At 37.7% G+C, this 26,563-nt stretch overlaps 1 protein-coding gene across 5 annotated transcripts in view; it reads right to left on the minus strand.

The window, feature by feature from the left end:
• The window catches only part of BDP1 (B double prime 1, subunit of RNA polymerase III transcription initiation factor IIIB), a 55,108-nt gene that overhangs the window by 26,569 nt on the left and 1,976 nt on the right, over positions 1 to 26,563 (minus strand). Inside the window, exons 2-24 of one of the 5 annotated variants that reach the window (XM_037373074.1) lie at positions 23,183 to 23,735; positions 22,447 to 22,550; positions 20,741 to 20,800; positions 20,234 to 20,374; positions 19,211 to 19,344; positions 18,117 to 18,211; positions 17,435 to 17,489; positions 16,635 to 16,778; positions 14,753 to 15,040; positions 13,679 to 13,856; positions 12,518 to 12,677; positions 9,858 to 9,934; positions 8,309 to 8,453; positions 8,077 to 8,153; positions 7,324 to 7,483; positions 6,876 to 6,958; positions 5,509 to 5,740; positions 4,860 to 5,047; positions 3,923 to 4,139; positions 3,241 to 3,428; positions 2,472 to 2,673; positions 1,040 to 1,152; positions 114 to 330 (exon numbers count right to left, since the gene is read on the minus strand). In XM_037373074.1, the coding sequence (XP_037228971.1) occupies positions 114 to 330; positions 1,040 to 1,152; positions 2,472 to 2,673; positions 3,241 to 3,428; positions 3,923 to 4,139; positions 4,860 to 5,047; positions 5,509 to 5,740; positions 6,876 to 6,958; positions 7,324 to 7,483; positions 8,077 to 8,153; positions 8,309 to 8,453; positions 9,858 to 9,934; positions 12,518 to 12,677; positions 13,679 to 13,856; positions 14,753 to 15,040; positions 16,635 to 16,778; positions 17,435 to 17,489; positions 18,117 to 18,211; positions 19,211 to 19,344; positions 20,234 to 20,374; positions 20,741 to 20,800; positions 22,447 to 22,550; positions 23,183 to 23,735 (3,811 nt within the window). Of the gene's footprint in view, positions 1 to 113; positions 331 to 1,039; positions 1,153 to 2,471; positions 2,674 to 3,240; positions 3,429 to 3,922; positions 4,140 to 4,859; positions 5,048 to 5,508; positions 5,741 to 6,875; positions 6,959 to 7,323; positions 7,484 to 8,076; positions 8,154 to 8,308; positions 8,454 to 9,857; positions 9,935 to 12,517; positions 12,678 to 13,678; positions 13,857 to 14,752; positions 15,041 to 16,634; positions 16,779 to 17,434; positions 17,490 to 18,116; positions 18,212 to 19,210; positions 19,345 to 20,233; positions 20,375 to 20,740; positions 20,801 to 22,446; positions 22,554 to 23,182; positions 23,736 to 26,563 lie in introns of all 5 variants that reach the window. The other 4 variants (XM_037373077.1, XM_037373075.1, XM_037373076.1 and 1 more) reach the window with 4 other exon arrangements.

Raw genomic sequence — 26,563 nt, forward strand, 5'->3', positions numbered from 1 at the left:
ACTAGTCCAAAATTATTTTATGCATTTTAAACAAGCTTGTTTAGATGACTTAAGAACAGTGGTAGACCAAGCACCAGAAAGTATAGTCAGAAATATCTGAACAGAATTCTTACTTTTGAGGAAAGAGGCTCCTCAGATTCCTCAGCCACAAGCAGATTCTCTCCTTTATTAGCTTCTTCTTCAACTGAAGCACCAAGATGTTGTGCCACTAGAGATTTTTCACTATATGCTCTTTCTAGGTTTGGTCTAGTTCTCTGACATCCATGCCTTATGAATTGTCCTGGTTTCAGAGCACCCAGTTTGCCTTCTTGGGAAATGGATTTTTCAGCGCTAGTGAATTTAAAGCAAACAAAAAACAAAACACAAACAAAAAAATTATGTTACTGCGCTTTCGTTGGGAGGGGAAAAAAAGCAATTCTACGTTCATTAAGTTCTGAATCAACACTTACACAAGAGGGTTAGAGACTGATATAATTTTCTTGATTGTAAACAAAATGGTCTTTTCTCAAATATATGTTTCTCATTCAGGGCAGTTATGGTTTAACATGAGAGAAGGATTAACAGATTTCATTGCCAAGGTATTTTTAACATCAATAAAAAAATTTGTATTGCTAACCATACCAGCATCAAAGTATCTGCAGTCTAATATGTACTTAAGATCTTATCTTAAGAAAAGTAGCAATAAAATATAACAGCACAGTGGGATCAATGAAAGACAGATCTCTGACAATTTTCAAAATTTATGTGTTACAGGTATGATCACTGTATATGCAAATACAAACACAATAAAAGAAAACCTTGGTCAAAAAGAGCTATAAGTTCATACAGTTCAATTATGTACCAGATAAACAATGACAAGCAGTTCACCTCAACTTAAAATGTGCTCTGAAAACATGGGAAGAAACTGCCTGTAGGCACTGAAAATTAAACACTGAGGAAAGACAAGTAACAAGGAACAAAAGAATTGACACTTGCGAAGGTATCTCATTATGCACCAGATGAAAGCTTTTCAAATGTGATTTTGTTAAACTAACCTCACCTGTTTTGTTTGCACAGTGTGTCTTCAGAGATACAAGGCACCTGAGGCACTTCTTGTTCCTGCTCCTCTTTGCTCAGTACATTTGCTTGACACAATCTAGCTTCATTTTCATCCTTTAATTTGCAATAAAAAAAAGCATGAAGAGAATCAAGCAAGTTTTAAAAACAGATGTGTGATTTATAAAAAAAAGAATTAAACTACAGCTCCCTGTGCTATCTTTCCCAATCTCAATCAAGAAAAGAATCGAAACAAAATACTTTCTCAAATGGAAAAACCTTTGAAAACTGGACGTTGTAAAGCATACCACAGGCACCTCCAGGCCATTATAAAGATAACCTCATACCCAGGCCTTATTAGTTTTACTTCTGTATTTGCCACACTGGTTCCACAAAGAAGCTACGCAAACACACCCCCTGATCACTTCAGGTCTGTGACAGCTTTATTAGTACACAGGAGCATCAGGCCTGCTGTGGTTCTACAGATTTGCACAGCACAGAGCAGATGCACGTGCACGGTCTGCGTGCCACGGGTCTAGAACAGCCAAAGCTGAAACGCAAGCTAATACCTCAGCTGGGGTGAGCTGACACTGTGGCACTGAGGGAGACTACAGACGCAGTGCACTCCTGCTCCTCTCAGGGAACACAGCACACAAGTAACCCCAGCTAGCTCTACACAGGTTCAAGAACAAAACCAGCTATAACCACTCCAAAAAATGAGTCACTCTTACGAAGCTTAGCTATGTTTGGGATCTAAGGCAAGTCTATGCAGACATGCCTACATCCATGACGAGAATCATGAGCACCCCACAAAATGGTTACAAGGTTCATCATACTATAATGGCTTTCAAGGATTTCAATACCTTTCACAGTGCCTAGTAAAGTATTTGTGGGGATACACAGTGTGGGTGAATGATTCAATTTACCTGTGTAAAGTAGAGGAGTGTCAGGCAATGTAGTGTTGAAGCCAGTCAAAACTTACCAGATTAATAAGACCTTATTTTTTTAACAGAAAAATAGCTATCTCCTCTGCCTTCTCTTGATACTTTGTACCAGATTTCTCAACACAGACTTGATACATCCAAACAGGAAAGATAAAATAAGCGAAAAAGCTAATTGTTATGTATTGCAATATAAACCACATTTTTATTCTAGAGTTCACCTTAAATGTGCATAATCCTTTTTTCTATCACGCAATCCAATCAAAATCAGATCCTGATTTTCCAGAAGTCATTAACAGTACAAGTTATAGACTTCATTGATTTCGTATCTGCAATACCTCAACGTATCAGGGTTCAGGGAATTTTTTTTCATCTAGTATGGCATCTCAGCTTCAGAGAATGCAACTAAATGTTCTAATTTAATTTCATAAAATAGAACACGCAACTTGGAACCATACTTTTGAAGGTGAAGTGCTTATTCTTGATAAGACTTACTATGACAGAATTGGTGGACTCATCTTTTTGCAATACCAACTGCTCTGCTTCAGGATTTTTCTCCCTCTCATTTTCTGCTATTTGTAACTCCTTCTTTCCAACAGCTCTTACGAAGCTTGGCTTGTACTTCTGAAATCTACTCCTCACTAGCTGGACAGGTTGAAGAGGTGTTTGCTTACTTTCATCTTCAGTGGTATTTTTGCTATCAATGCAAAGTCAGACAGAAAAAAAAAATCTGAAACTTAATACAAAAGCATGCCATTAGCAAACACAGGTTAATTATATTTATATATAAAAAAACAGCTGAGTTTTTAAAAAGAAACCATGTAAATGTAAAGTTCTGCTAAATTTAAATCCCAAACACAAAACTTTCAGCAAAAATTTCAAAGCACTGGTCTCATAACTACATCCACAACACAATTAACTAACTTGCTGGAAGCATTAACTTACTGTCCTGCTTATTAGTATAATGCCAAATCAATTTTCACATGGTTTCTCTGATAGGCAAACTAGTATTCCTCTGCTTACATTAAATTAATCTAGTGTTTCAGATGACAAAAAAGTTGTAAAATGAAGGCTTATTAATCTAGCGCTTAGCATAGAAGTAACTGGAATTTTAGTATCACTAGTATCAAACTATAAGAACTGAGATTTCATTCAGTATTTTTATCAGATTTTCTTTGCCAGTTAGCAATCCATGAGCACAATAATTTGTTTTTAAAATACTTTCATTGTTGCAGTCAAGAAAACAAAGTAGCTAAGCTCTTACTCTGCATTAGTAGTTGAGGTGTCATCTTGGACAATTTCAGGGAGACAAAACTTGAGTTCACCATCCTCTGATCTTGAAAATGTCTTTGGTGACTTACAGCTTGGCCTCTCAGAAACTTCCTGAGTGCCAAGTGACTTCTCCTTTCCTAAGGATTCCAATGGTTGCATTACTTCATATTTTCCTGCTTTCTGAAAAATATAAACGCAAGAACCAGCAAAAGTCATGATACTAAACCAAATGGAGACATTATGATGTCTGTGAATTTCAGTACTATTCACTCTGTGAAGTGTTTCCTGCAAAAACTCCTCTGTAACTGCTCACTAATAATCTGCTAGTATTTTCAGGAAAGCTCACAGTTGTATCTTTTAAACAAAATAACTTTACAACTATATTTCTTCTTTGGCATCTTCTATTAATACTTTGCTTTCTTCACTGTCAACTCTACAACGCCACTTCAGGTCAGAAAGACATCTGGACACAAAACAAGAGATACAGAATGGATGCGATGTTTTTCTCCTCACACACAACCAAGCAGAAAAAAGTTTTCATGTAGAAGATTTTAGCTTTGGAAAAAACTGTTTCAAAAAAGATTAACTTTGTATTTTTTTAAATCATCAGTATTTCATTTTACAAATCGAAAAGCTCAAATATAACTAAAGGAAAAAAAAAAAAAAAGCCTTACATCTGTATCAGGAAGGATGCTACATTCACTGTCACACTGTGTCAGACTTTCTTCTTTGTTGGTATCTTTCTGTGATACACTCTTATTATTTACATCCAGCACTTCCTTTCTAGTAGTTGTCATTCTTAAATTTGGCTTTGGTCTGTGGACTCGACTCCTCAGCAGCGGAGCTGATGATGCAACGGTTTTCTCCTCTTCCTTCCGAGGACCAGACTCCCTAAAAAACAAAACAAAGAACAATCAAAGGCACGGGACAACAGTGGTTCTCCAAGTCGTGCATGACATAATTGTATGTAGCTCTCTTCAATACAGCAGCCAAGTATAAATCCTTAGCTTTCTTAGAACAATAACAAAGTTACTGACAGTGTGAAAAAAGACCCAATAAAGATCCACATCCAACATCACCAAAAACCTGTGTATCTTATAAACAGGTGTAAAAGAGATAAATTAAAAAAAGATGCCATTTCTGAGCAACTGCAACTTCCAGTTACACTTTGAGAGGAACACAAACATTTTACAAACGCCTTTGTCTAGTAATTTTTAAAACTACCCTGTAGATTTACAGCAGTTTTCTGGTTGTTTTTTTTTAAAGGACACTTTTAATAGGAAACCAAACCCTGTAATCAAGGATTTACATAAGCACACAGGGATGCACTGTTAGGACCAACATGGAGAAGATAATCACAGGAAGTGAGCATCAGAAAAATGTATTTATTTGAAAACGGCGTTCACAGTCTAAAAATTAAAATTAACATCCAACAGCATATTAATTTAGTGCTTTCAAGCTCTTCGGGTTTTGTCTGTTTAAGTATAGTATTGTCTTGAATAAACATCTCATTACAGATTTTAATGTTTATTTGAATGCAGAAGTGTAGAATACCTAGAGATATTGATGATTTTGAACCCTCCCGTCTCTCTATTTAAAAAATAACCATACCCTGTGCTGAAATCTGACATCTGTTTCAAGACATCTGACAATTCCTTTTCACTTTCATAACTTTCTGCTTCTGAGGACTTTTCTTCGGAACACTGCCTTGTAGGTGTTGAGTTCATCTCAGAATCTGTAGAAACATCCCCTTCTAACATGACATTGCACAGCTGAATGTCTTCATGAATTGTCACATCCTAAGAGGAATAAAAATTTCACTCTATTAAGATGAAAGATTTGCCTGACCTCTCTTTTAGAAGAGCAGGAGGAAAAGAAAAAGTTTATTCTAGCATCTCTTACAAAAACACTCAAAAAGATCTCTCTTGCTTCCTGTGTATCCAACTAATACCAGTAGACAGTAAAAAGTAAAAATTTGCCATTTTTATATATACTTTCTCCCTGAAGTGGTCCTCTTCCAAGAGACCATTTTCTCTACACTTCTCTTTTCAGATCTGGTATCACAAATACCACAACATGGAAACCAGAACCCAAGCATGAGGAAATTTTATGACAATTCAGTTTGTTCTGAAACAATAAACAAAGCATGCAAAGGCTACACTTACAAATTATGTGGTATGTACCTAGATCTTTGTTACTTAAGGTTTCTACTTAGAAGCCAGCAAGACAGTGTACCTACAAAACTGCTCGAGAAACTTACATTCTTGAGGTCTGGGTCGTTCTTTTCATCCCTATGGTGTATCGCATGTTCTTCTACTTCTCCACCTTCAGTTTTCTGCTTTTCAGGATCTTTTTCATCTGTCACGTCTTTTTGCCTTGCAGCAGTTCTTCCTAGATTTGGTTTTGGTCTCTGCACTCTGCCTCTCTCTAGAGGTGTTGGTTTCAGCACACTCTGTTTGCTGTCTTCTTGTAAAACAGCTGTTTCATTAGACCTAGAAAAATACATAAGATGCTTAAGTACATAGCACATGTGGAAGTTGGAGGAGTCTGGAAGAAGTGGTGATTTTTCTTTTTTTTAACATACACTTATCTAAAATGGAGCTATGCATTACTAACTTCATGAAACAACAAAGTCAGAAGTGTATCTGCTAGAGACTGAAAAAGTACCTGACAAGTTTAAACTTATGTTTGCCCTGTTCTTTATCTTTTTCCACCGGAGACAGGATACTGCGCTAGAAAGACCTTTTTCTGACCCATAATGGCTTTTCTTGTATTCCTATCTGGTCTACAGGCAGATGGACCTCATTTAATGTAGGGTTAAAAATCACCAACATTCAGAAAACACATAAATAACTTCATAATCTTACTCACATAAAAGTATCAGATGCACATTATTAAAACTGTCAGATGCTTCTATGCCTTTCTCCCTGAGCACCAAGTTTCTTTCATTAACATGCTGTTTAACAACTGCTGAAGTATTTTCCTAGCAGGTTATGAAACCCAGTTTACCCTCCTCCATCCTCTTCAACTATCCCCCTCTAAAAACAGAAGTTTGTGGGGTTTTTTGTTGCTGCTGTTGTGCTTTTTTTTGTTTTGTAGGTGTTTTTTTAGTTTTGTTCACTTGTTTGTTTTTACAGTATCTCCTGTAAAATATATTCCTCCTTTTACACTACAGCTGCCATTTCTCCATTGAAGAGAAAAAGAAACAGTTCTTGATTAACATGTGCATCAAATTTTCCACACATTGGAATTTTTTCTCCTAATACCAGACACCTAACACTTAATTACACTTTAACCACTGAAACTGATGCATTTCAGTATCAAAGCTAGCAGAGAAAGCTTGCAGAGAAAGCTTGTTTTAGTTTGCAAAGGATTAACTTTTCAGGGTTTTTTGCATTTATCATGACTGAAATATCATTTAAAAGCACTGCTTTAAAAATAAAAATGTTTCATCTATTTGTTTCATGCATTAAAAAAATAAAATTCTATTCTTCCCTCAATTTCTGTCTCATTGCAATTGTTCCTTCAGAAACTTCTATAATTGCCACACTACGTAATAGTACCAGAAGCAAGAGGGATGGCAAATGGCTGGAATGCAGCACGTCTTCTCAATTTTCACATACTTACTGAGACACTGTCTCCAGGACTTTATCATCTTTTCCTGCAGCTTCTTCACTGGTAGCATCAGAACTATTATTTTGGTCAGTATTCTGAATAGAAGTAAAACATGAAGACATTAACTCCCTTAGATATATGAAGTACAGCATTACCTAACAGAACAGGCAATTGTCTATACATTGTACATTTCACGTAGCTAAAAAGGTGCAGTAAAATCTAGATCAAACAACTAAAGCTGTATTAATTGCAGGACAGGAAAGACTACTGGCATCTACTGTTTGTGTGACAAGGTCCCAGCTTAGCTGTGGCCTCCAAGCAATATCACACTGTCACTGCAGGTTAAGTACCTGATTCCTGGTCATACTTAGGGGAAAAGAAAAAGCAGAAAAAGGTAACATTGCTGTGGCATCAGCAGCTTTTTAGCTAACAGATCATCTCCAGTTACTTTATTAAATACCTTTTCAGTCTCCCCCTTAGGCTGTGGATGGGACATTTTATCCTTTCCTGCATCTTTTTGAGGCTCTTCTTTCCTTCCAGATGCTCTTGTAACATTAGGCTTAAATCTCTGTCGACATCCTCTAATTATTGCCTTTGCAGTTACAGTTTTCTCAGGTTCTCTGCACAAAGGATCCACAACAGTGACATTTACTCCATAATACCCAAGCCTATGTAATAGTTAATGACTTGCACAGCTTTCTTTACTGGAAATGGATTGGCTTCAAAAGGATTTGCACAAACTTAGGTAAGTTTCTTCACACGAGAACCAAACTGTTTAGTCTTACAGTGTGGAAACTCAATTTATCTACCTATTAAAAAGATATTAACTTATCACACAGGGGAGGAACCTAACTAGACTGCATATCATAGCTGTTTCTGCAAGTGTCAGAAGCAGACCCATTAGCTGGCAACTGAGACCTTGAGGAAGGCAAAGCCACAGTCAGCACTTCATCCTCTTCCCCCTCCCAAATTCCAAGCATAGCTGGTACTGTACCATGAAGTAATGCTTTTGCCAGCCTCCCAGAAAAGAAGCACATACCTTACACACCATAGTACCACTTGATATCATCCAAGAAAATACTACAGTAAAATTCAAGATTTATATTAAGACTTCACAATTATTGTGGTCTTTTTATAAGAGCACTACATAAAATAAAGTAACAATTATAGTCAGTTAACTCTAGGAGACTGGAAAAGCGATCTCAATGCTTACTCAGATTTAGTATCCAAATCCATGTTCTCTGCTTCTGTGGCTTCATTTCTGTTTCTTCTACTGTCCTCCTCAGAGTACTGGAATTAAGGCAAGGCATATTTGTCTTGGACAAGTGTGGATACCTCAGAAACCATTCTCAGAATATTGGACTGTAGCTAGCCCACAGTACCAGCACTGACCAAAACAGATATGTTAAGACCATATCATGTTAAACAATATTCCCCCTTCTGACCTTTTCATCTGTATTCACAAGGTTTGGAGTGGAAGTTTCAGCCTCCATTTTCTTTTGGATTGCTGCTTCACTCCTTCCAGATGATCTCCTAAAAGTAGGTTTAGGTCTTTGCAAGTGCCCTCTGTCTGCTGGCTTTTCAGTTTTCCTTAAGATGTAAAAAGAGGTGGTATATATTATTACCAAAGAGAAACTTAAATTCTTATATGGTCCAAGATGTACTTCAAGAGCACCACATGGGTGCATGGGTAATGCAGCAAGACAATAAAGTGAAAACAATTACACTGGATCTTTCTGATATTAGACAATATGCTATTATTTAATGCAAAGAGTATCAAATAAACGTTAACAACTTTGCTGACTTAAAATTTATTTGAAGAAGTGTTTCTTGCTGTTAACTAAATAGGAATATGTCTTCTCCTAGGGATCCCCAATTGATGACAAGGTGAACAGGCTTACTGATTTCAACAGAAACCTGCTCCAAAGTAAAGCAATTTTGCTTTATATGCAAGATTTTGTATTTGCCTCTTCTGTACCTCCATCTCCTTTCAAAGCTATGTCACTCACTGAACTATGAACTGCTGCTTTCAAACACCTCATCCTACTGTCAACACCCACATATTATTGAAAAATGGGGTACACACATCAGCCTCCGTGTCCTTAACGATTGCAATAGTGTGTCCTGGGATTCACACACAGTTTGACAGAGTCTTAGAGCTTACAATCAATCCTGAGATTGGGAACTACTACCTTATATTCTTCCTAGGACAGGACAAATAAAAGCTTTGACAGTCTTTACCATAAAAGCAAGCTGCCCTTCAATAAGGGAAAGACAGAAGCATGAAAAACAATTTAGCATTAACTAGCAGTCCATCCCTAAATCACCTTTAAAAAATTGTATCACAAATTAGGAAGTCACTTATCACACAAAACCAGAAACTTTAGGCAGATCTGTTTAAATACCACTGCTCAGTTACAGCAGCAAGTATAAGAAATAGTCACAAAGATTAACTTCACAATGGAGCACAAGTAAGACAGACACGGCTTGGACTATCTTCTAGAGATGTGCGCCACAACTTAGACTCTTGTACTGAGTTCCAAAGAGCAACAGTTTCCAATTAGGAAGGTGTGAATACACCATACACACAGTGTGTAAGCTCATAAGCTCTGACAGACAACCGGGAATTTAAAAGAATACTGTGAAGCCCTTAAAAAAAAACACAACAAAAAAGCCAACCAATTTTTACAACCAAGGTTCACCCACAATATGCTAAAACTTCCTCTATCTCTCATTCTTGCTGACTGTAGAGGGGATAGATTTCTCCAAACTTACTTAAGTCTTCCTCCTCATTTCCATGTAACATTTTAAATCTTAGTCAAAGCATTGCTCCTCATTGATGAAAATTCTATCAAAAAAATTCACTGAATATGGAAAAAAGTTATCATGATCTACTGTCTAGTTCAACCTACTATGGTCAATCAAAATTATATCCAAATAAGTAAACGTAGAATTAGTTCAAGTATCACTGCAAGGTAAAATAATTCTACTTACGTGACTTCAGACTGAGAATCACTTTCTGATACATTCTGTTTTTTATCTGGTCTGTGTAAGTCACATACACCTTTGTTCTGAGTAAGGAAAAAAAAACGTTGTAGAAAAGAAACAATAAATATAGAAGAGTTCTTTGCTATAATGTAAATGAAAGCAGAAACAAGATTCACAGAATGGCTGAGTGTTAGAAGGCCCCTGTGGAGGTCATCTGGTCCATCCCCCCAGCTGAAGCAGGGCCATCTACAGCTGGTTGCCCAATACCATGTCCAGGCAGCTTCTGAATATTGCCAAGGACGGAGACTCCACAGTCTCTCTGGGCAACCTGTCCCAGTGTTTGCTCACCCTCACAGTGAAATAGTACTCCCTGATGTTCAGAAGCAATCTCCTCTGTTTCATTTATGTCTGTTGCCTCTTGCTGTCACTGGGAACCACTGGAAAGAGCCTAGCGCTGTCCTCTTTGGAATCTCCCTTTCGTTTTTTATATAGATATTGAAGAAATCGCCCTAAGAATCCTAGTTCTCCATGCTGAACTGTCCCAACTCTTTCAGCCTTTCATCACAGCAGAGACACTTCAGTGTCTTTGTGGCCCTTTCAGAGGCCATCTCTAGTATGTCTATCTCTCTCATACCAGGGAGCCCAGAACTGGTCACAGTACTCCAGGTGTGGCCTCACCAGTGCTGAACAGGGTGGAAGTATCACCTCCGTCAACATGCTGGCAACACTTCTAATGCAGCCTAGGATACCATTAGCCTTTTCTTGCAGCCAGGACATATTGCTGGCTTATGCTCATCTTGGCATCCACCAGGACCCCAGGTTCTCTTCTACAAAGCTGCTTTCATCTGGGTGGCCCCCAGCAAACACTGGTGCCTGAGGCTGTTCCTCCCCAGGCACAGGACTTTGCACTTCCTCTTGTTAAATTCCATGAGGTTCCTGTCAGCCTATTGCTTTGTCTTTTAACTGGGTGAAGCTGATAACAGGCTCCCTTAGGCAGTATCAGCTATCATTACTTTCCAGGTCCAGTATTTAAATCATTTTCCTAAAGAGCACTGACTACCACTCTGAAAATGAAGAACAAAACAAAAAATAAAAATTGACAACATAGAAAACTAATCACAATTACAGCAAAGATTTTATGGAATCTATTTAGGTAATAAAGGTAAAAGGCTACTGCATAAAACCAGTATTTGTCCATTTACCTCTTCAGTATTATGAATGGAATTATGTTTCACATCACTGGTTGGCTCAGGTTTTTTAGTTTCATGTCAGTGATAATGTTCATATACAGTTAAAGTAAATTAACCACAGCAGGGCAAGAGAATTAGAACTCATATAAAAGGTCCTTTAAAATTACCAGTTTTAGAAATTATTATGACTTTTTCTCATGTCAAACAGCCATAACTAATGAGACAGAAAGCTTAGCTACTCCCGCTACTGATATCACTGTAATAGGCTGGTGTGTATAGCATATTGCCCTGTTCAGTTAATTGGTTTTATAAATATTATTCCAACTAATATCAGGAGATTGTATTGTTACAACATTTCCAACTACAGGCATTTAGTATTTGCAAAGATCCTAAGTAGCTGATTTTCTGTTAAGATGAAGACATTTTTTTAGGTAACAGACTCTAAAATAAAGGACAAAGGACAAAGAACTTGCACACTACATTGGGGGAAAACTAACACTTCGATTTTTCTGATGTCTCACCACAGACTTTAGTCATAAGATCATTCTTCACCTTAGAAAGCATGAGAGAAAGTACTTCATACCCCCTCAGCACAAATCCTTAAACAGTATGATAATAAGTTCTGAAAATGACAGTGATGCAGTGATAGAAGGATGACCAGAGGAATGGAACTTTCTCTATACAATGAGAAATGTAAGATTAGGACTCTTCAGCTTGAAAACAATGTTGCTGGAGAGAGGAAAAAGTGGCATTATAAACACGAATAGCTTGGAGAAGATGAACAGGAATGTAACAATGGGACTGCAGTGCACATTAAACTACTAGGCATCAGGCTTAAAACAATCCCAAAACCCCACTTCTTTTATTAAGTAAATAATTAAAGGAATGAACTCTCAGCTGCAGCATGCAATTCATCTCAGAGGTACAGAGATGCAAAAAAGCAGCTAGACAAACTGACGAGCAAGAGGTGTATCATGGGCTTCAAAAGAAGCCAGGCACCATCTAAGGAAGTTTTAAACTGATGGACCCAATTACAACATACCCAAAAGATCATTCAATCTTGGTTCAGTATCTTGTATCTTTCCTGAAACACCTCACGGCAGCCAGTAATAGTGGACAAGAGTTTACACAGGTTTCCATTCATTGTGCTGAGCAGGCACAAACAACTCAATGCTCATCCTGCTCAAACCAGTTTCCAATATGGTGCCAGCAAAATCTTGCTCCAGGGTTTCAGTGTTGATATTTCACTGGTTCACTTGTGAATAATAAAACTGTTCAGCCATTTAAATTGTCTATGAGAATACCCAGGCACGAGCAGTACACTCTCTGAATAAATGTAGTATAATTGCCTTTTTTCCACCTAGTGGTAAAAACATCACAAAACCAACCAAAAAATGGCTTTGATTTACAAAAACAATTTTAATGGTAAAGAGGAAGATCTTAATAAGTAAGACCTACATAAAAAAATAAAAATACCTTTGTTTCTCTAGTCTCTTCAGATTGTCTTTCTTTGCTTCTGATCTTTGAAACTGGTAACTCTGAAATCTGGCTTTCCTGTGATGTATCATCCCTAGTACCTAGAGTTCTTAGTTCAGCAGATCCTGTTTCTAATATAACATCATTGCTATCTTCAAAGCTGAAATCAATAAAAGCACACAAAAACATTTTATTAGTGTATTCTAATAAAAAAGCTATTATTGTTTACAAATAGATCAAGTTGTACAAAAAATTATGTGATTTTGATGTTAAACACATGTGTTTCAAAGAATCTGACAAGTTTTAGTGATATTTGCAGGATATGAGCTTTAGAACAATTGTTGTACTTTTGCAATGCTAGATGCAAGGATAAGATGCTAAAATCCCACCTGATTATTCTAGACATTGTTTATTAAAACAGACTTTACTAATATAAACACTGCATGCAGAGCTTTCCCCCCCGATCTTCTTTAACAATCTATGTTGAGTTCAAAGACAAATACTGTTCCTTCATATGCTTCCAACTGAGTTATTAAAGGCATACAATCTGTATGAAACAACAAACAATTACAATACAGCTCAATACAACAATTAACATGCAAAATTCTGAAGTAGCACTAACAGCTTCATAATGACTTTTTAGTTTTACCGCATTCTTACATAACAAGTTTAATAAACATCCACCTTCTTTCCAGTAAAAGAATGTCCAAATTGAAACCAAAAGCTTGCCTCCGACCCTGGTTCTGCACAAATATTCCAAGCAATATTCCCTTCCCACAAGGGCCATCTTATTAGGAACAGATATAAATTCCAAATGTATAGCAACCCTACTTAGCAACATTACTAAGGAGTGTTTTAAGAGAAATATTAGGAGTTAGGATAAGCCGATAGTCTTCATGAACACTAAGAAAAGTGAAAGCAGTTTTGGATGGGGTTTTAATATTAATGTAAATTCATTTTGCAAAAGCAGCCCATCAGGGCAGTGAATATATTGGGAATATAAATTAAAAACAGCTTACTAAAACCAAGGACAGTCCTCAGAAACCAAAAACCTGCCTATACTGTGCCAGTTAACATGATGAGAAGCACAAATAAACAAAACCAACATTAAAACTCTAAATTACTTTTTATTTTGCCTAAGCTTTCCACTGTAAACATTACCTGCATAAATTGACATCACTTTCTCTCTCCATTATGTCATCCACTAGTAAACAGGAGTCTGATCTCTCTTCCTCTGGAACAGCAGTCTCACCTTGTTTTCCTTCAATAACACCACCCAGTTCTTCTCCACAGGTAGTATGACCATCACCGTTTACATCACATACTACATTTTTTTCTGCTAACGAATAAGAATTAAATCAATTTGGACATTTTGGGCAATATCCTAGAATTACAATTCTCAAATCCTAGCCACAGTGAAGCAAGAGTTAACTTAAGACAAAAAAACGCAGTAGAAATGCCTAAGTATTAAGATTTAAGAGAACTATTCTTAGCTAAAATAATATATGCTTAGATCTAGTATGAAAGCAGAAATCAAAACCCAAGTTCTCATTTTTAAGTTTGCAATGTGTTGTGGTTTAACCCCAGCTGGCAACTAAGTACCATGCAGCCACTTGCTCACTCCCCACCTGCACAGGGATGGGGAGGAGATTCAGGGAAAAAGGTAAAACTTGTGGGTTGAGATAAGAGCAATTTAATAATTAAAACACAACATTATAATAACAACAACTGTAATGAGAAGGAGAGAGTGAGGAATAAATCCAAATGGAAAAAAGAAAGAAGAAAAAAAAAAGTGATGCTCAATACAATTGCTCACCACCTGCTGACTGATGCCCCACCAGTCCCCCAGCAGCGACTGGCTGGCCAGCCCCAACCAACCCCCCCCCCCTAATTTATATACTCAGCATGACGTCATATGGTATGGAATATCCCTCTGGCTGGTTCATGTCACCTGCCCTGGCTGTGTCCCCTCCCCATTTCCCCTGCCCCCCTCCAGCCCTCTCGCTGGCAGGGCCCAAGGAACTGAAAAGCCCTTGACTGAGTATAAACATCACCCAGCAACAGCCAAAAACACCAGTGTGCCGTCAACAATACTCTCATACTAAAGCCAAAACACAGCACTGTAGCAGCTACTGAGAGGAAAATTAATTTAATTCCAGTCAAAACCAGGAGACAATGTCTTTATATAAAAAAATTATTTTTGAACATTTGAAAGTGAGCATTTTTGCATCTTACTTCTCTCAGAAGACTTCCCTTCCTTGGCAATTTTTGCAGGGACAGACATTTCTTCTGGAAGATTCTCCACTTCCTGTTCAAGATCATCTTTTCTCTTTTTCTTCCTCTTCTCTTTTGCCAGTGCTGGCTCTAATGAAACCTGTTCTTCTGCCTGTTTAGAGAGGCTCAAAGATTCCTCATTTTCCTTCTCAGCCATCACAGCATCTCCTTCTGTTTCTGCATCAGAAATTCTGGCTTCCTGAAGATCATCTTGATCATTAGCAGCTTCTGTGCTGGCAGCTTTTGCTGCTGAGAAAATACAGTTCCTGGTTAATAGACTGGTGAAGTATTAGGAGCCATAAATTGCAAAGGTATTTCCACTAGCAACATCCTGTGAATTCATACATCTCTGTCAATATACTGCCAGACATATGAGCAACCATGAGAAGTCAGTCACTGACAACAGAAAAGCTTCAGCATAGACTAACTTCAACACTAAACACAAAATACATTCTGCACATGGTACAACACTTCACCAGCATAAAGTCAACATAGGATGTAAAGCCAATTTAGTAAATGTTCTTGTTCCTATACTTTTTTACAGTCCCTTTTGGATCCAGAAAAAATAGGCATTGCTATTCCTGAAAAGAATTCCCGTATCTCTGTGGAAAGAGGTGATGATGGTTGCAGGAAGTATGCCATGAAAAAGTAATTTTGATCAATAAATAGACTGTAGTTAACCATTCTTATTTACATAAGAAAGCTGAATTATTATTTAGCTAATAATTCACAAGTTCTCTTCTTGGTTTAACAAGTTTCTAAAATTATCCCCTCTCCCTTTTTCAGGGCATTTTGTCTTCATCTTATATTTATGCAGAGCATCAACCACCAAGAACCTTTCCCTGTCCTTTCTATTACTCTTACATGAGCTTGTTCCCCTGTAATTAAGAAATCCAAATGCAAGAGAAGTAGAAAAGCATACTCACATAGCTTTACATATAAAGTACCTTTAATCTACTATTAAAGCCTATGAACAGAATTTCTGTATGTGGTTAAGTCCTAATAAGTGGGACATTTTACTTAAATCCAAAATCAAGGCTCTAGAAAAGCAGCAACTATGGTGATTTTAAGAATTAAACCAATGATGCTGCTTCCTAGATAGCATTGCTTTAAAAAGATTGTTCACTTGTTTGATCCACAATACCACTTACAAGAAAATGGGTCCTTGTGGAACATACAAGTGAACGACCCCACAGAATTAGCAGGGAGTTTATGAAATGGTCTCAGTATAACTGTTTAATTTAAGCACATCTCTGAAAGGTCCTCTCACAGGTACCGAAGTAATACACTATATGGTGATCAATAGTAAGTAAACATAATCTTTATTTTGAACAGACCAAAAAACTAAAGCAACTTTTATAAGACTCCCTGAAAAGAATCATACCTTTCAGACTGAGGAAGTCAAACTATAATTAGAGGAGAAATAGCCCATTAAAAGAAGAGGGTTTTAAATGTAAGAAAAATTTAAAGAGCTTGCCAAAAATACAGTTTTGGCCCAGGGATTCTAAAAGCAAATTCATTAGCAACTCATGAAGATACTTATCAACTATTAAATTAGAATATCCTGTCAAAAACATCAGTGCTTCAGACTGTGAAACAGCACTAATCTCAGTGTGATCTCATACTCTGCCCAGAGAAAATGCACCTCAGGAAACTGGCTGCAACTAATTATTACCATGCCACCCATCAGTAAACCACATCTGAAAAAGTTATGCCATGAAGACAAGCTCTTCTTGCCCTCTCTGGAACAGGGAAGGATAAGATTCCCTGTGATTTTTCTTCTGCTAGCAACATATTATTGACCACTGCTCTGTAATGCTATCTCAGACAGTCTTTGAAGTACCTTTTGGCTTCTTCCGAGGCCTTGATGGCTTCTTTTCCTTTGGCTTCTGGCTTTTAACAGTCTTTTGCTTTCTCTTTTCCTCATCTGCTAAGACCTTCTCAAGCAACTGGGCAAAGAACTCAAAATCAAAGGGCCGCCTTTCTTCTATGAGAATAAAGTAAAGAGAAGAGATTTCAAAGGTGATAATTTTTCCAAGTTTCTGCTTTGTAAAATAATCAGAGGTACATGTTATGATGTTCAAAACCAATGGTTATATTAATTCAAATAGAAAATTATTTTTTCAAATACTTTCTGTATCATATATATGTATATGGGTTATGGTGGTTTGGTTTTAAAAAAAAGAGTAAAAAGGTTACAGTGCTTAATAGTTTAGAAAATTCAAGGAGTGAAAAAACCACAAATTGTACCACAGTATCAAATAATATACTAACAAGCTGCTCTAGGACTTAGGTAGCTCATCCAAATAACACACAAAGCTGCTACAGATTCTCAGAGCAGTTTACAGTAAGTAACTGTGCTAGAAATTCACATGAATCAGAATAATCTTCAACTAAATATATATATGAAAGTTTACATTTATCTCATTTATTATATAGAAAAGCCAGAAATTAAACCTAAAGGTCTTTACAGTGAACCACGCTTGTTATAAAAGCCCAAGCTCCCCCAGCTTTTGAACTCACCTATAAGCAAAAACCTTTTCTTACAATTAATTCAAGCAAGGCAAAGCACAAAAAATTACCATGAAAAAAAGATGACTACCACGTGACTTCATTGTAGGATAGCGTGGTATATTTACTTACTGAAAGCTTTGTCTATCCTCCATCCATTAGTTTTTTCCTCACGTTTGAACTTGTTCTAAAAGCAAAGGTGTATTTGTCTTTTCAGTAAGCAAGAATGCAACAATACATTGTAGAAAAATGGCAGATCAAGATAAGCCTTCAATCCAACAAAATTTTCTACCAATTATAGTTGTTAAAACTAATTTTTAACAATTATAGTTTTAGAAACTGTAAAAGAACACTCAAAGGACACAAAGTTTGTAATTAATTTTCAAATATAAAATGGGTCACCAATAGACATCACCAGTCATAATTATTTATTTTCAACATCTTTATCCTTCCAATCTAAGCAGGGTTTGAAATATCGAAGATTTTCAGAACTGCGCAACACAAAAGAGGCAACACAGAAGACCATCACCAAACATCCACTTACACTTATCACATTCTTCAGTTAAAATAAAATCAAGACAAACTGTGGCTAGGTACACTAGATTTACTAGTTATGTTGATCAGAATTCAACGCAGCATATTGATGTTTCAGGTACTTTTTTCCAAGAGGTAGTAAGTATTAAAAAAACAGTGCTACAGAGCCAATTACCATCAGAATTACCAATATTAATAGAGGAAGCATAGGAATAGCACATGAGAAACAGAAAAGTCAAAACGGACATTTAATTGCTTTATTGAGCGCTTTAATTTTTACCTTAATTTCTGCTCTGGCTCTATGAGGAAACAGCCGTCCAATCAAGGAGAAGTCTGTTCCTACCATACTGATAGCTAAAAAGAACATGTCTGTTTCTAGAGTGGGGTGGGAAAAAAGATACACACAAGTATTTAGTTAACCCTCCTTCTTGGTGTCTAAAATAAACATACCTTTCAAACTTAATGCAACCAGACCAGTAATTTTAAGGTTATCTACTGTGGTCACAAGTTCAGCTGAGCTGGACTATGTGTGTTATTTTACCTGCATACCTCTAATAACATTTCCTGAATGAAGTATTAACAGAAAAAAACTGTCTAATCTATGATAAAACTGCAGAATGTGAAATATGTTATGTAAAGCTAGTAAATCAAAGCTAACCAACTCCAAATTGTCAACGTTTATTTTTATTATGAACACAACCACAAATAGAAGTCAGAAAAAAAGCATGTGTAAAAATAGCATCTCCATTATTATTTGTTAACAGGAAACAGGTGCATTCCGAAAGCAGCACAGTGAATTCTGAAGCTAATCTTTCCATCTACAGTTGTAAAAAAACCCACTTCCAATTGTAAGAAGTCTTGTACAGTGTTGTCAGCCTAGAGACAATAATCAGTTCACAGGCGTAGTACAAAAATAACCCACCCACTCACAAAAACACAGCTGTCCACGTACACTGAAATTAGCCCACATTGAGATGGCTAATATAATTTATTCCTGTCCATGATGGAAGAACCAAGTAAAGAAGCTCTTAGGAAGTGCTAACTGTCCAATATAGAGCTCAAATATATGGGCACCAGAATCCAAAATTACGCTTTTGATAAGGCAGACTAGCATTCACACAGCATCTAAACATCCACGACAGAAAAAATTTCCAGGCAGCCTGCATATCATAAGGCACTGGATTGTTTAAACATGCCAATTTTCACACTAAACCAGAGCTCAGCTTGTTTTAAAGCATTTGGAGGTTTGAGACTACATCACATGTAACTAGATCCATCTACACCACTGGAAATAAAAATTGTTGACTACAAAGTACAGATGGAAAATTAAGATTTTTCTGTTGGCTCAAAACTTGAAACTCATAGTATACTCACCTTTATTTGACCATGGTTTGGAGTAAAAACTTTTCCTGAAGCTAGAATACGTAGTTGTAGAGCCACGCTCAAAGATGGGATCATTTTCTTCTACAACACACGGACCTTTTGTTCTTAGAACTTCTACAGTTAAACTGGAAAAGCAAACACACAAAGAGACTTACCTGAAAATATTGCTAAGACACATAGTAGTGTTTATAAGCCAGCTATTCAGATTTTTCCTCCCTCCCAAAAGCCAAGAGTTTGTACTGTGTAATCAGGTTTAATAATTACATTAACATGTATTTTATTGGGAGAATGCAGAAAGAAATCATTATGCTACTCTGCCTGTGCAAATAAATTTGCTTTTTGCTTTTTATAAGATATAGTACAGATAGACATAATTAAATATCTTTAAAAAGATAAGATTGTCTTTTTAACATTCAAGAAAATTACTTTGCAAAACCACAAGAGCCTGTCTGTATCCTTTTAGGATACTTCCAAATTGTTTTACCAGGACTGCTCTATCCTTACACCTTGGCCTAAATCTCATGTTAATAACACACTTAGGGAACTCAGTAATTTGACAATCTAATTCCTTTACAAACACACATTCTAAGCAAAGTTACTGGAAAGAGTGACAGCTGAAAAACCAGCAACATGCAAGATCCAAAGCTGGAGCAAATCATATTGACAAATGAATTACAATAAGTAGACACATATAACTGTGAGAAACAAAGTAGTTAATTAAACAGAAGACATTTTGAAGTTTGACAGATATTCAGTATACATTCACTCTAACCAAAGATGACACTTTATCTTCTTCTCCAAAAACATTTCTCATAAAGTTTACCACTACTGAGATGCAGATAAATGCTGCATATATTTTGTCACATATCTGCACTGTTTCCCAAGTTAGGATAGCTAAACTCTTTAATACAAATACACTCACATTTGTCCCCACCCAAAGTACCTGTTCTCTATTCACAAACTAAGCAGCAATGTAGTATATATTGTCCATGAGTCAGGCATGGAATTTGTTACCTTTCTTCATCCAGAATAATGGAGCCATCTTCTGCTACTTTTACACGAGGAACTAGAAGTGGACCGTCCTGACTGTCCTCCCCATTCTCTGCTTCTTCCTCCTCCTCATCTTCATGATCAGGACTACTTTTCTCTTCCTGTCTACAATGTTAAGAGACCAAGCAAAAATACTACTTTTGTTAGTGTTTTGGGTTGCTGTTCTGTATGCCAGACTTTCAACAATTTAATGAACCAGCACTGCAACCCTCCAACAAGTTAGTCAGTACATAAACTCTGGAATCTGCTTTGCATTCTAAACTGACAAATCAAAAACCATAATACTGAAAGCAAAACGTCCTTTAACCACCCTCCCATCCCAGACTACACTTTGTTATAAATAAGGGCTCTGATATTGAAACTAAGTATCTAAAAAGAAATACACCTACACTGTTAGCATTACCACAGAAACATGGGTTTTTAACATCAGAAAACTTTTTAACTAGAAGTACTTCCATCACCAGGACTTACTCTTTCATTTGACCCAGTGCAGAATTTTTTTCTGTTCTCTTTTCTTCTGCCAGTGAAGACCTAAAATTTTATAAAAAGCTAGAGATGAATGCTTGCATAGATACATTTCTGCTTCATTCCACAAGACCTGCTTTTAGTGGATAATGGACAAAGAAACACAGAGCTGGTTTTCCATTTTCTGTACCACACCTAGACTTGAGTCTACCTGAACAAACATCACTGCTTAATGAGTTTTGCTTTTCTTGTTGTATAAGCAAGGACAAAAAAAATATTTAAGCAGTAATCCAGTGTGAGGGTACAGGGAACGTGAGAGTATCTGTTCATTACCTGCTTAAGGGCTATTTTTTGTAAAAGAAAAAATAACAAGGAAAAGGATAAATAAAACATGCAAGCACACAAACATTAACAACCAGGCAGTAACAGACAGTAACAGAAAACTCATCCACTGCTGAGAGGAAGAATCTTAGACTTGGATAGCTGTACTTATGTTTATGTGGTTGTGTCATGGTTTAACCCCAGCTGGTAATTAAGCACCATGCAGCCACTCGCTCACCCCCCCTCACCCAGAGGAGTGGGGAGGAGAATCAGAAAGGAATGTAAAACATAAGAACAGTTTAATAATTGAAATAAAAACAATAACAATATTAATAATAATAATGGTTATAATCCAAAGGAGGGGGAAGGGAGAGGAATGAAATCCAAAGGTTTCAAAGAAGAGAGAAAAGACAACTAGTGACACACAATAAAACTTCTCACCACCTGCTGGCTGATGCCCCACCACTCCCTAAGCAACGATCCACCCACCCCAGCCAAGTGCCCCCAGTTTATATACCAGGCATGACAACCCATGGTATGGAATACCGCTTTCGCTACTTTAGGTCAGCTGACCCAGCTGTGTTTTCTCCCAATTTCTTGTGCCCCTCTAGCCCTCTCACTAGCAAAGCCTGAGGAACTATAGAGTCCTTGACCTAGTACAAACATCTCCCAGCAATAACTAAAAATCAGTGTGCTATCAACATTGTTTTCACACCAAATCCAAAACACAGCACTGCACCAGCTACTAAGAAGAAAATCAAGTCCATCTCAGCTGAAACCAGAGCAGATTGGTTTTGGTAATTGCAGGAAAAAGGCCCTGCTCTATCTGTGGTAGTCTGTGCAGCCAGTTACCTTAGTGCTCCCTGTGTATGTGCACCTCTGGGATGCTCACTCGGCCTCCCTACTGGTGAAACCTGTAAAGGCAAAGGTAGCAGCTACATCCATCCAGCTGGAGTGTAGAGACCTCATGGGTCTTGGAGTGCATTTTGCCCTTCAGCACCTCAGAAGGAGAAATGCTTAGCTTCCTGTAGTCCACTAGATTTGGCAGGCAGTCAAAACATCCCCAGCAGCCCTAACAAAAAATTTCACAGCCGCTAGTAAAAAAAGAAAAAAAATTTCTATTATTCTGCATTTGTACAGATATAAATCAACACTGGGAATGGGTTCAAATTTTTATGTTTCAACAAGTACACTAATCTCCGTTCTTGTTCCTGTGTGAAGATTGAGTAGATGTGAAAATGTCTAGAAGCTTTTGTTACTATTGCAACAATACTGCACCTGTGCTAATAATCCAGATTTAAAAACTCTTTTTTTTTTCCCCCACAATTATTAAATTGGTAGAAAAAGAAAAATCATTTAAACTAAGAAAAGAGAAAAAGAGACAAACTTACTTCATAGGATTGTTTTCTGGCAGATAGTATATCAAGTCTCTCATGGTCATTTTAGAACGATCTGGTGGAGAACGTCCTTCAAATATCGGAGGTCTGTGTTTCAACTGCTTCCATATAAAAAGAAAAATATATCCATAAATTCACCCTGAAAGTACTTTATATTTCACAAATTAGTATTTTTATTTGTTTATATAGTACCCCCTCGGGGGAATTTTGTTGTTTCCATCTACCTTCCCCAACAACTGAAATAAGTTTATATTGAAAGTGTCCCTTTGTTAGAAAGGATGTCACAGACCCTGAAGTGACTTAACCTCTCAGAGAAATTCAATACTTGGCACAAGTAAAAGTGAGAAGTTATTCAAAACTACAGAACTCTGTCAACAACCAAGCTGAAAAGATATGAGAAACCCCAAATCACAGGCTTCTTTCTACACACTTTCCCATTACCAACTGTGATCTTTTTTTAATTGGAATGTTGACTATAATATAATAGCAAGTCTCATGTCAAAAAGGCTTCTAGGTCTATACATATGAAAAGATAAACAATTTCTTGTGAAATCTGTATTATGAAGGAACACAGCACTACTACTGCTTGTAAACAGAGTTATATCACAGACTATCAGCAGTAAGCAAATTATGATCATCAGAAAACACTACTGCAAAGAGATACTGTATGTTAAGTGAATCACACATCTTTGCCCTTCACAGATCAGCACTGCTCAACACAGAGGCCTACCATCCGCTCCTTCTTCAGCTCTTCTTTAAGCATTTCTCTTAACTTCTGAGCTTTGAGGATCCTTTCACGGTCAGAACACATTTGTTTCTCTTTTACAGGAGCAGGTTTCGTAGGTGGCTTTTCCTCCTGTGTTCTCGACCTTTCCTGTGTTGGTCTCTCCTTGAGTGGGGAGGGTATGTTCTTCTGCAAGGTATCATCATTTTTTTGAGCAGCTACACCTATAGTTTGCTCTTTGTTCACCATTTTTTTTAGCGGGGAAAACTGTGGCACTTGTGGCACGGGTGTTTTCTTTTCAGGCAGCATGAGAGACTTTGAAGAGCTTTCAACACTACTCTTTTCTGATGGAGAGGAATCCTTCTGAAGTGGAGCACTGCCATCAGGAGTCTGTGATGCTCGTCTTTGTGGTTTTGATGTAGAACGCTGAGCAGACGAAGGTCCAGCTCTGGGTTTGACAAGATTGGGCATGGTGCAGATCCGTTTTCTTCTCTGTGTAGGCATCTCTGCAGGTTTACTAGCCTCTCCAGCATCAATTGAACTATCAGCCTTGTCATCGCTGGAAAATTTAAAAGAATATCCTGTAGTACTTTACAGTGACATATTTGTAACTCTTACTTTCAAGACAAGTTTATGCACCAATCAGAATAAATGCAGTGCTACAGAAAAAGATAGGTATATACAAGAAGCCACGCTAGAGTCAACCTGTAGTTGGTACTTCCTCATAAACTAATCACCTGCAAGAACTGGTATACTAATTTCTAATATTAATTACTATTAATTAAGGTTACTGGTTACAAACTAGTTGACCAACAGTGCTAAACCCACATCTTCCTTTCCTTCCCCTCCTCCGAGCTTATTTGGCAAAGCTCTCTACTTTCAGCTGAGAATCCCAAATATACAATGTAGTAAATAAAAAAATAACCCATATAACATAGGCGGCAAAAGCAGTTCCATAAAGCTATATGCCACAAGTTGTCTGATGATTCTTATTCCAATAAATCTGAACATTCCTCTTCCACATTTGCAAGTAGATGATACGTGAACTGTGAATTCCAAAAAAATTCAGCAAACTGGCTGCTGTTGTTCTGCTGCTCACACTGAACACATCAAAAGGAGCCACTTAAAGGCAACAATTTTTAGTTTCCCTGGAAAGCTTTCTTGTCTAAGTATTTTTTCCATCCCTTACACAGAAATAATTTTTAAAGTGCAAGCAAAATTGCCAACCTTTATAATCTTCCCAAATTTGCAGACTCCAGTGTTTGGCTCTTTGGCTATGGCTCACAGTAAGACTGCAGCAGAATTATAACTGAGTCATAAAGAGTTTTTTTCATTTTACATTGGAACTTTGCCTTGTTTCTGTGCATAAGGACAACCACACCCACAGTTCACTTTGTCATCTTCAAAGAGTCAGAAGCAAATTACTTTAAAGTAATGGAAGGAAAGCATTAACATACAGTGAAACTTTTGCAAATCCTCTTCAGCTACTATCTGTGACTCAGGCAAATGCCACATATGATGTTTTTTTATTTAGTAGCCTCTGTTAAATGGCTGAATCAATTTGCCCCACACTGTGAGTTCATATACATTTTCAGTACACAGAACATCCCTCAGTAAGGAGTTCAGCAGCCTGACTACATGGTGCCTGTCTGTGTGTTTTGAATGAGATCCTTCCAAGTTCCTTTCAACAATATCTGGAGTCCATACAGCAAGAGACAGTGGAAAGTAACTTTTTGTTCATCTTCTCCATACCACCTGTGTTTTGTGAAGTTTTTAATCAGTGTTACATCAGATTTCTGAAGAGTTAAATACAATTCAGCAGAAACTGTATGTAAAAAAGTATTATCTTAGGCTCAGAGAATTTTCACTTCCCTCATAACCAACAAAATCCATTCAGCATTTAGAAAACAAATCAAAGGAAACTAACTGACACTACAGATACAGGTTTGAGCAGCTATGAAGGAATGCCTTAGGTTGGAAGTATAAATATGCAATATATTTTCACATTTGCCTTTACTTTTCTTGCAGACCATACAACAAACACAAAGGGCTGTATGTCACCAATTAGTGCACTCAGAAAATCAAATACAGTGTCATTCCTCAAACTCACTTTTCCTGAATCTTCCGAGACACCCAGACAGCCAATCTTTAAAATGCACTATCTAGAGAGAAAGCTCCCCAGGAAGCTAATACTGCCTATTCTGCAATAAATCTCTTAAAAGTGCATCATTTTCCAAACTCCTCCAAAGAAGCTCTTTCCTAGCTACATCCCATACATTTCACTGCATTGGAAAACTGAAGAGGTTTGTACGCTACATTCAATGTGAACAGCTTCCACCACAGTCTTAAACTTCCTACAAATGCTCCACTTTTTCTTTAAAACAGTGGGATGTGAATTTGTATACTTGGGTATTTTCCACATTTATTGAGGAAAATATTTTATGAGCCTGTTACTTCCATAGCAAAGGTTTATTACTCAAGCTACATGAATAGACCCCTTAGAATACTCTCCCTTTCAGAACAGCATTGTTATCTAGTTTTGAAATGTGCAGTTAGATTACACTGAAGAACCCATTAAATTACAAACACGAAGTCTTTAATAAATCTGCTGTAACAGCAACAGTACCACATAATTAAAAAAAATAGCAATTATACCTTAATTTAAGAAAAAATACTGGAGTGCTGTGTCCTGCCCTTGGGTCACACCAGCCCCACGCAGCGCTACAGGCTGGGGCAGAGCGGCTGGAAAGGGCCTGGTGGGAAAGGGCCTGGGGGTGCTGGGTGACGGCCGGCTGGGCAGGAGCCAGCAGTGTGCCCAGGGGGCCCAGGCGGCCAGCAGCACCCTGGCTGGTGTCCCCAGCAGTGTGGCCAGCAGGACCAGGGCAGTGACCGTCCCCCTGCACTGGGCACTGCTGAGGCCGCCCCTCGAACCCTGTGTTCAGGTCTGGGCCCCTCTCTGCAAGGGGGACGTAGAGGGGCTGCAGCGTGTCCAGAGACGGGCAGCGGGGCTGGGGAAGGGGCTGGGGCACAGGTCTTGTGGGGAGCCGCTGAGGGGGCTGGGGGTGTTTAGTCTGGAGGCTCAGGGGGGACCTTGCTGCTCTCTACAGCTGCCTGACAGGAGGCTGTGGGCAGGTGGGGGTTGGTCTCTTCTCCCAGATAACAAGCAACAGGAGAAGAGCAAACAGCTTTCAAGTTGCACCAGGAGAGGTTTAGATTGGAGATTAGGAAAACTTCCTTCACTGAAAGTGTGGTGAAGCATTGGAACAGGCTGCCCAGGGAGGTGGTGCAATAACCATCCCTGGAGGTGTTTAAAAGAACATGTAGATGCGGTACTTAGGGACATGGATTAGTGATGGACTCGGCACTGCTGGGTTAATGGTTGGACTT

The sequence above is a fragment of the Falco rusticolus genome, chromosome Z (assembly GCF_015220075.1).
Source record: "Falco rusticolus isolate bFalRus1 chromosome Z, bFalRus1.pri, whole genome shotgun sequence".
NCBI classification, from domain to species: Eukaryota; Metazoa; Chordata; class Aves; order Falconiformes; family Falconidae; genus Falco; species Falco rusticolus.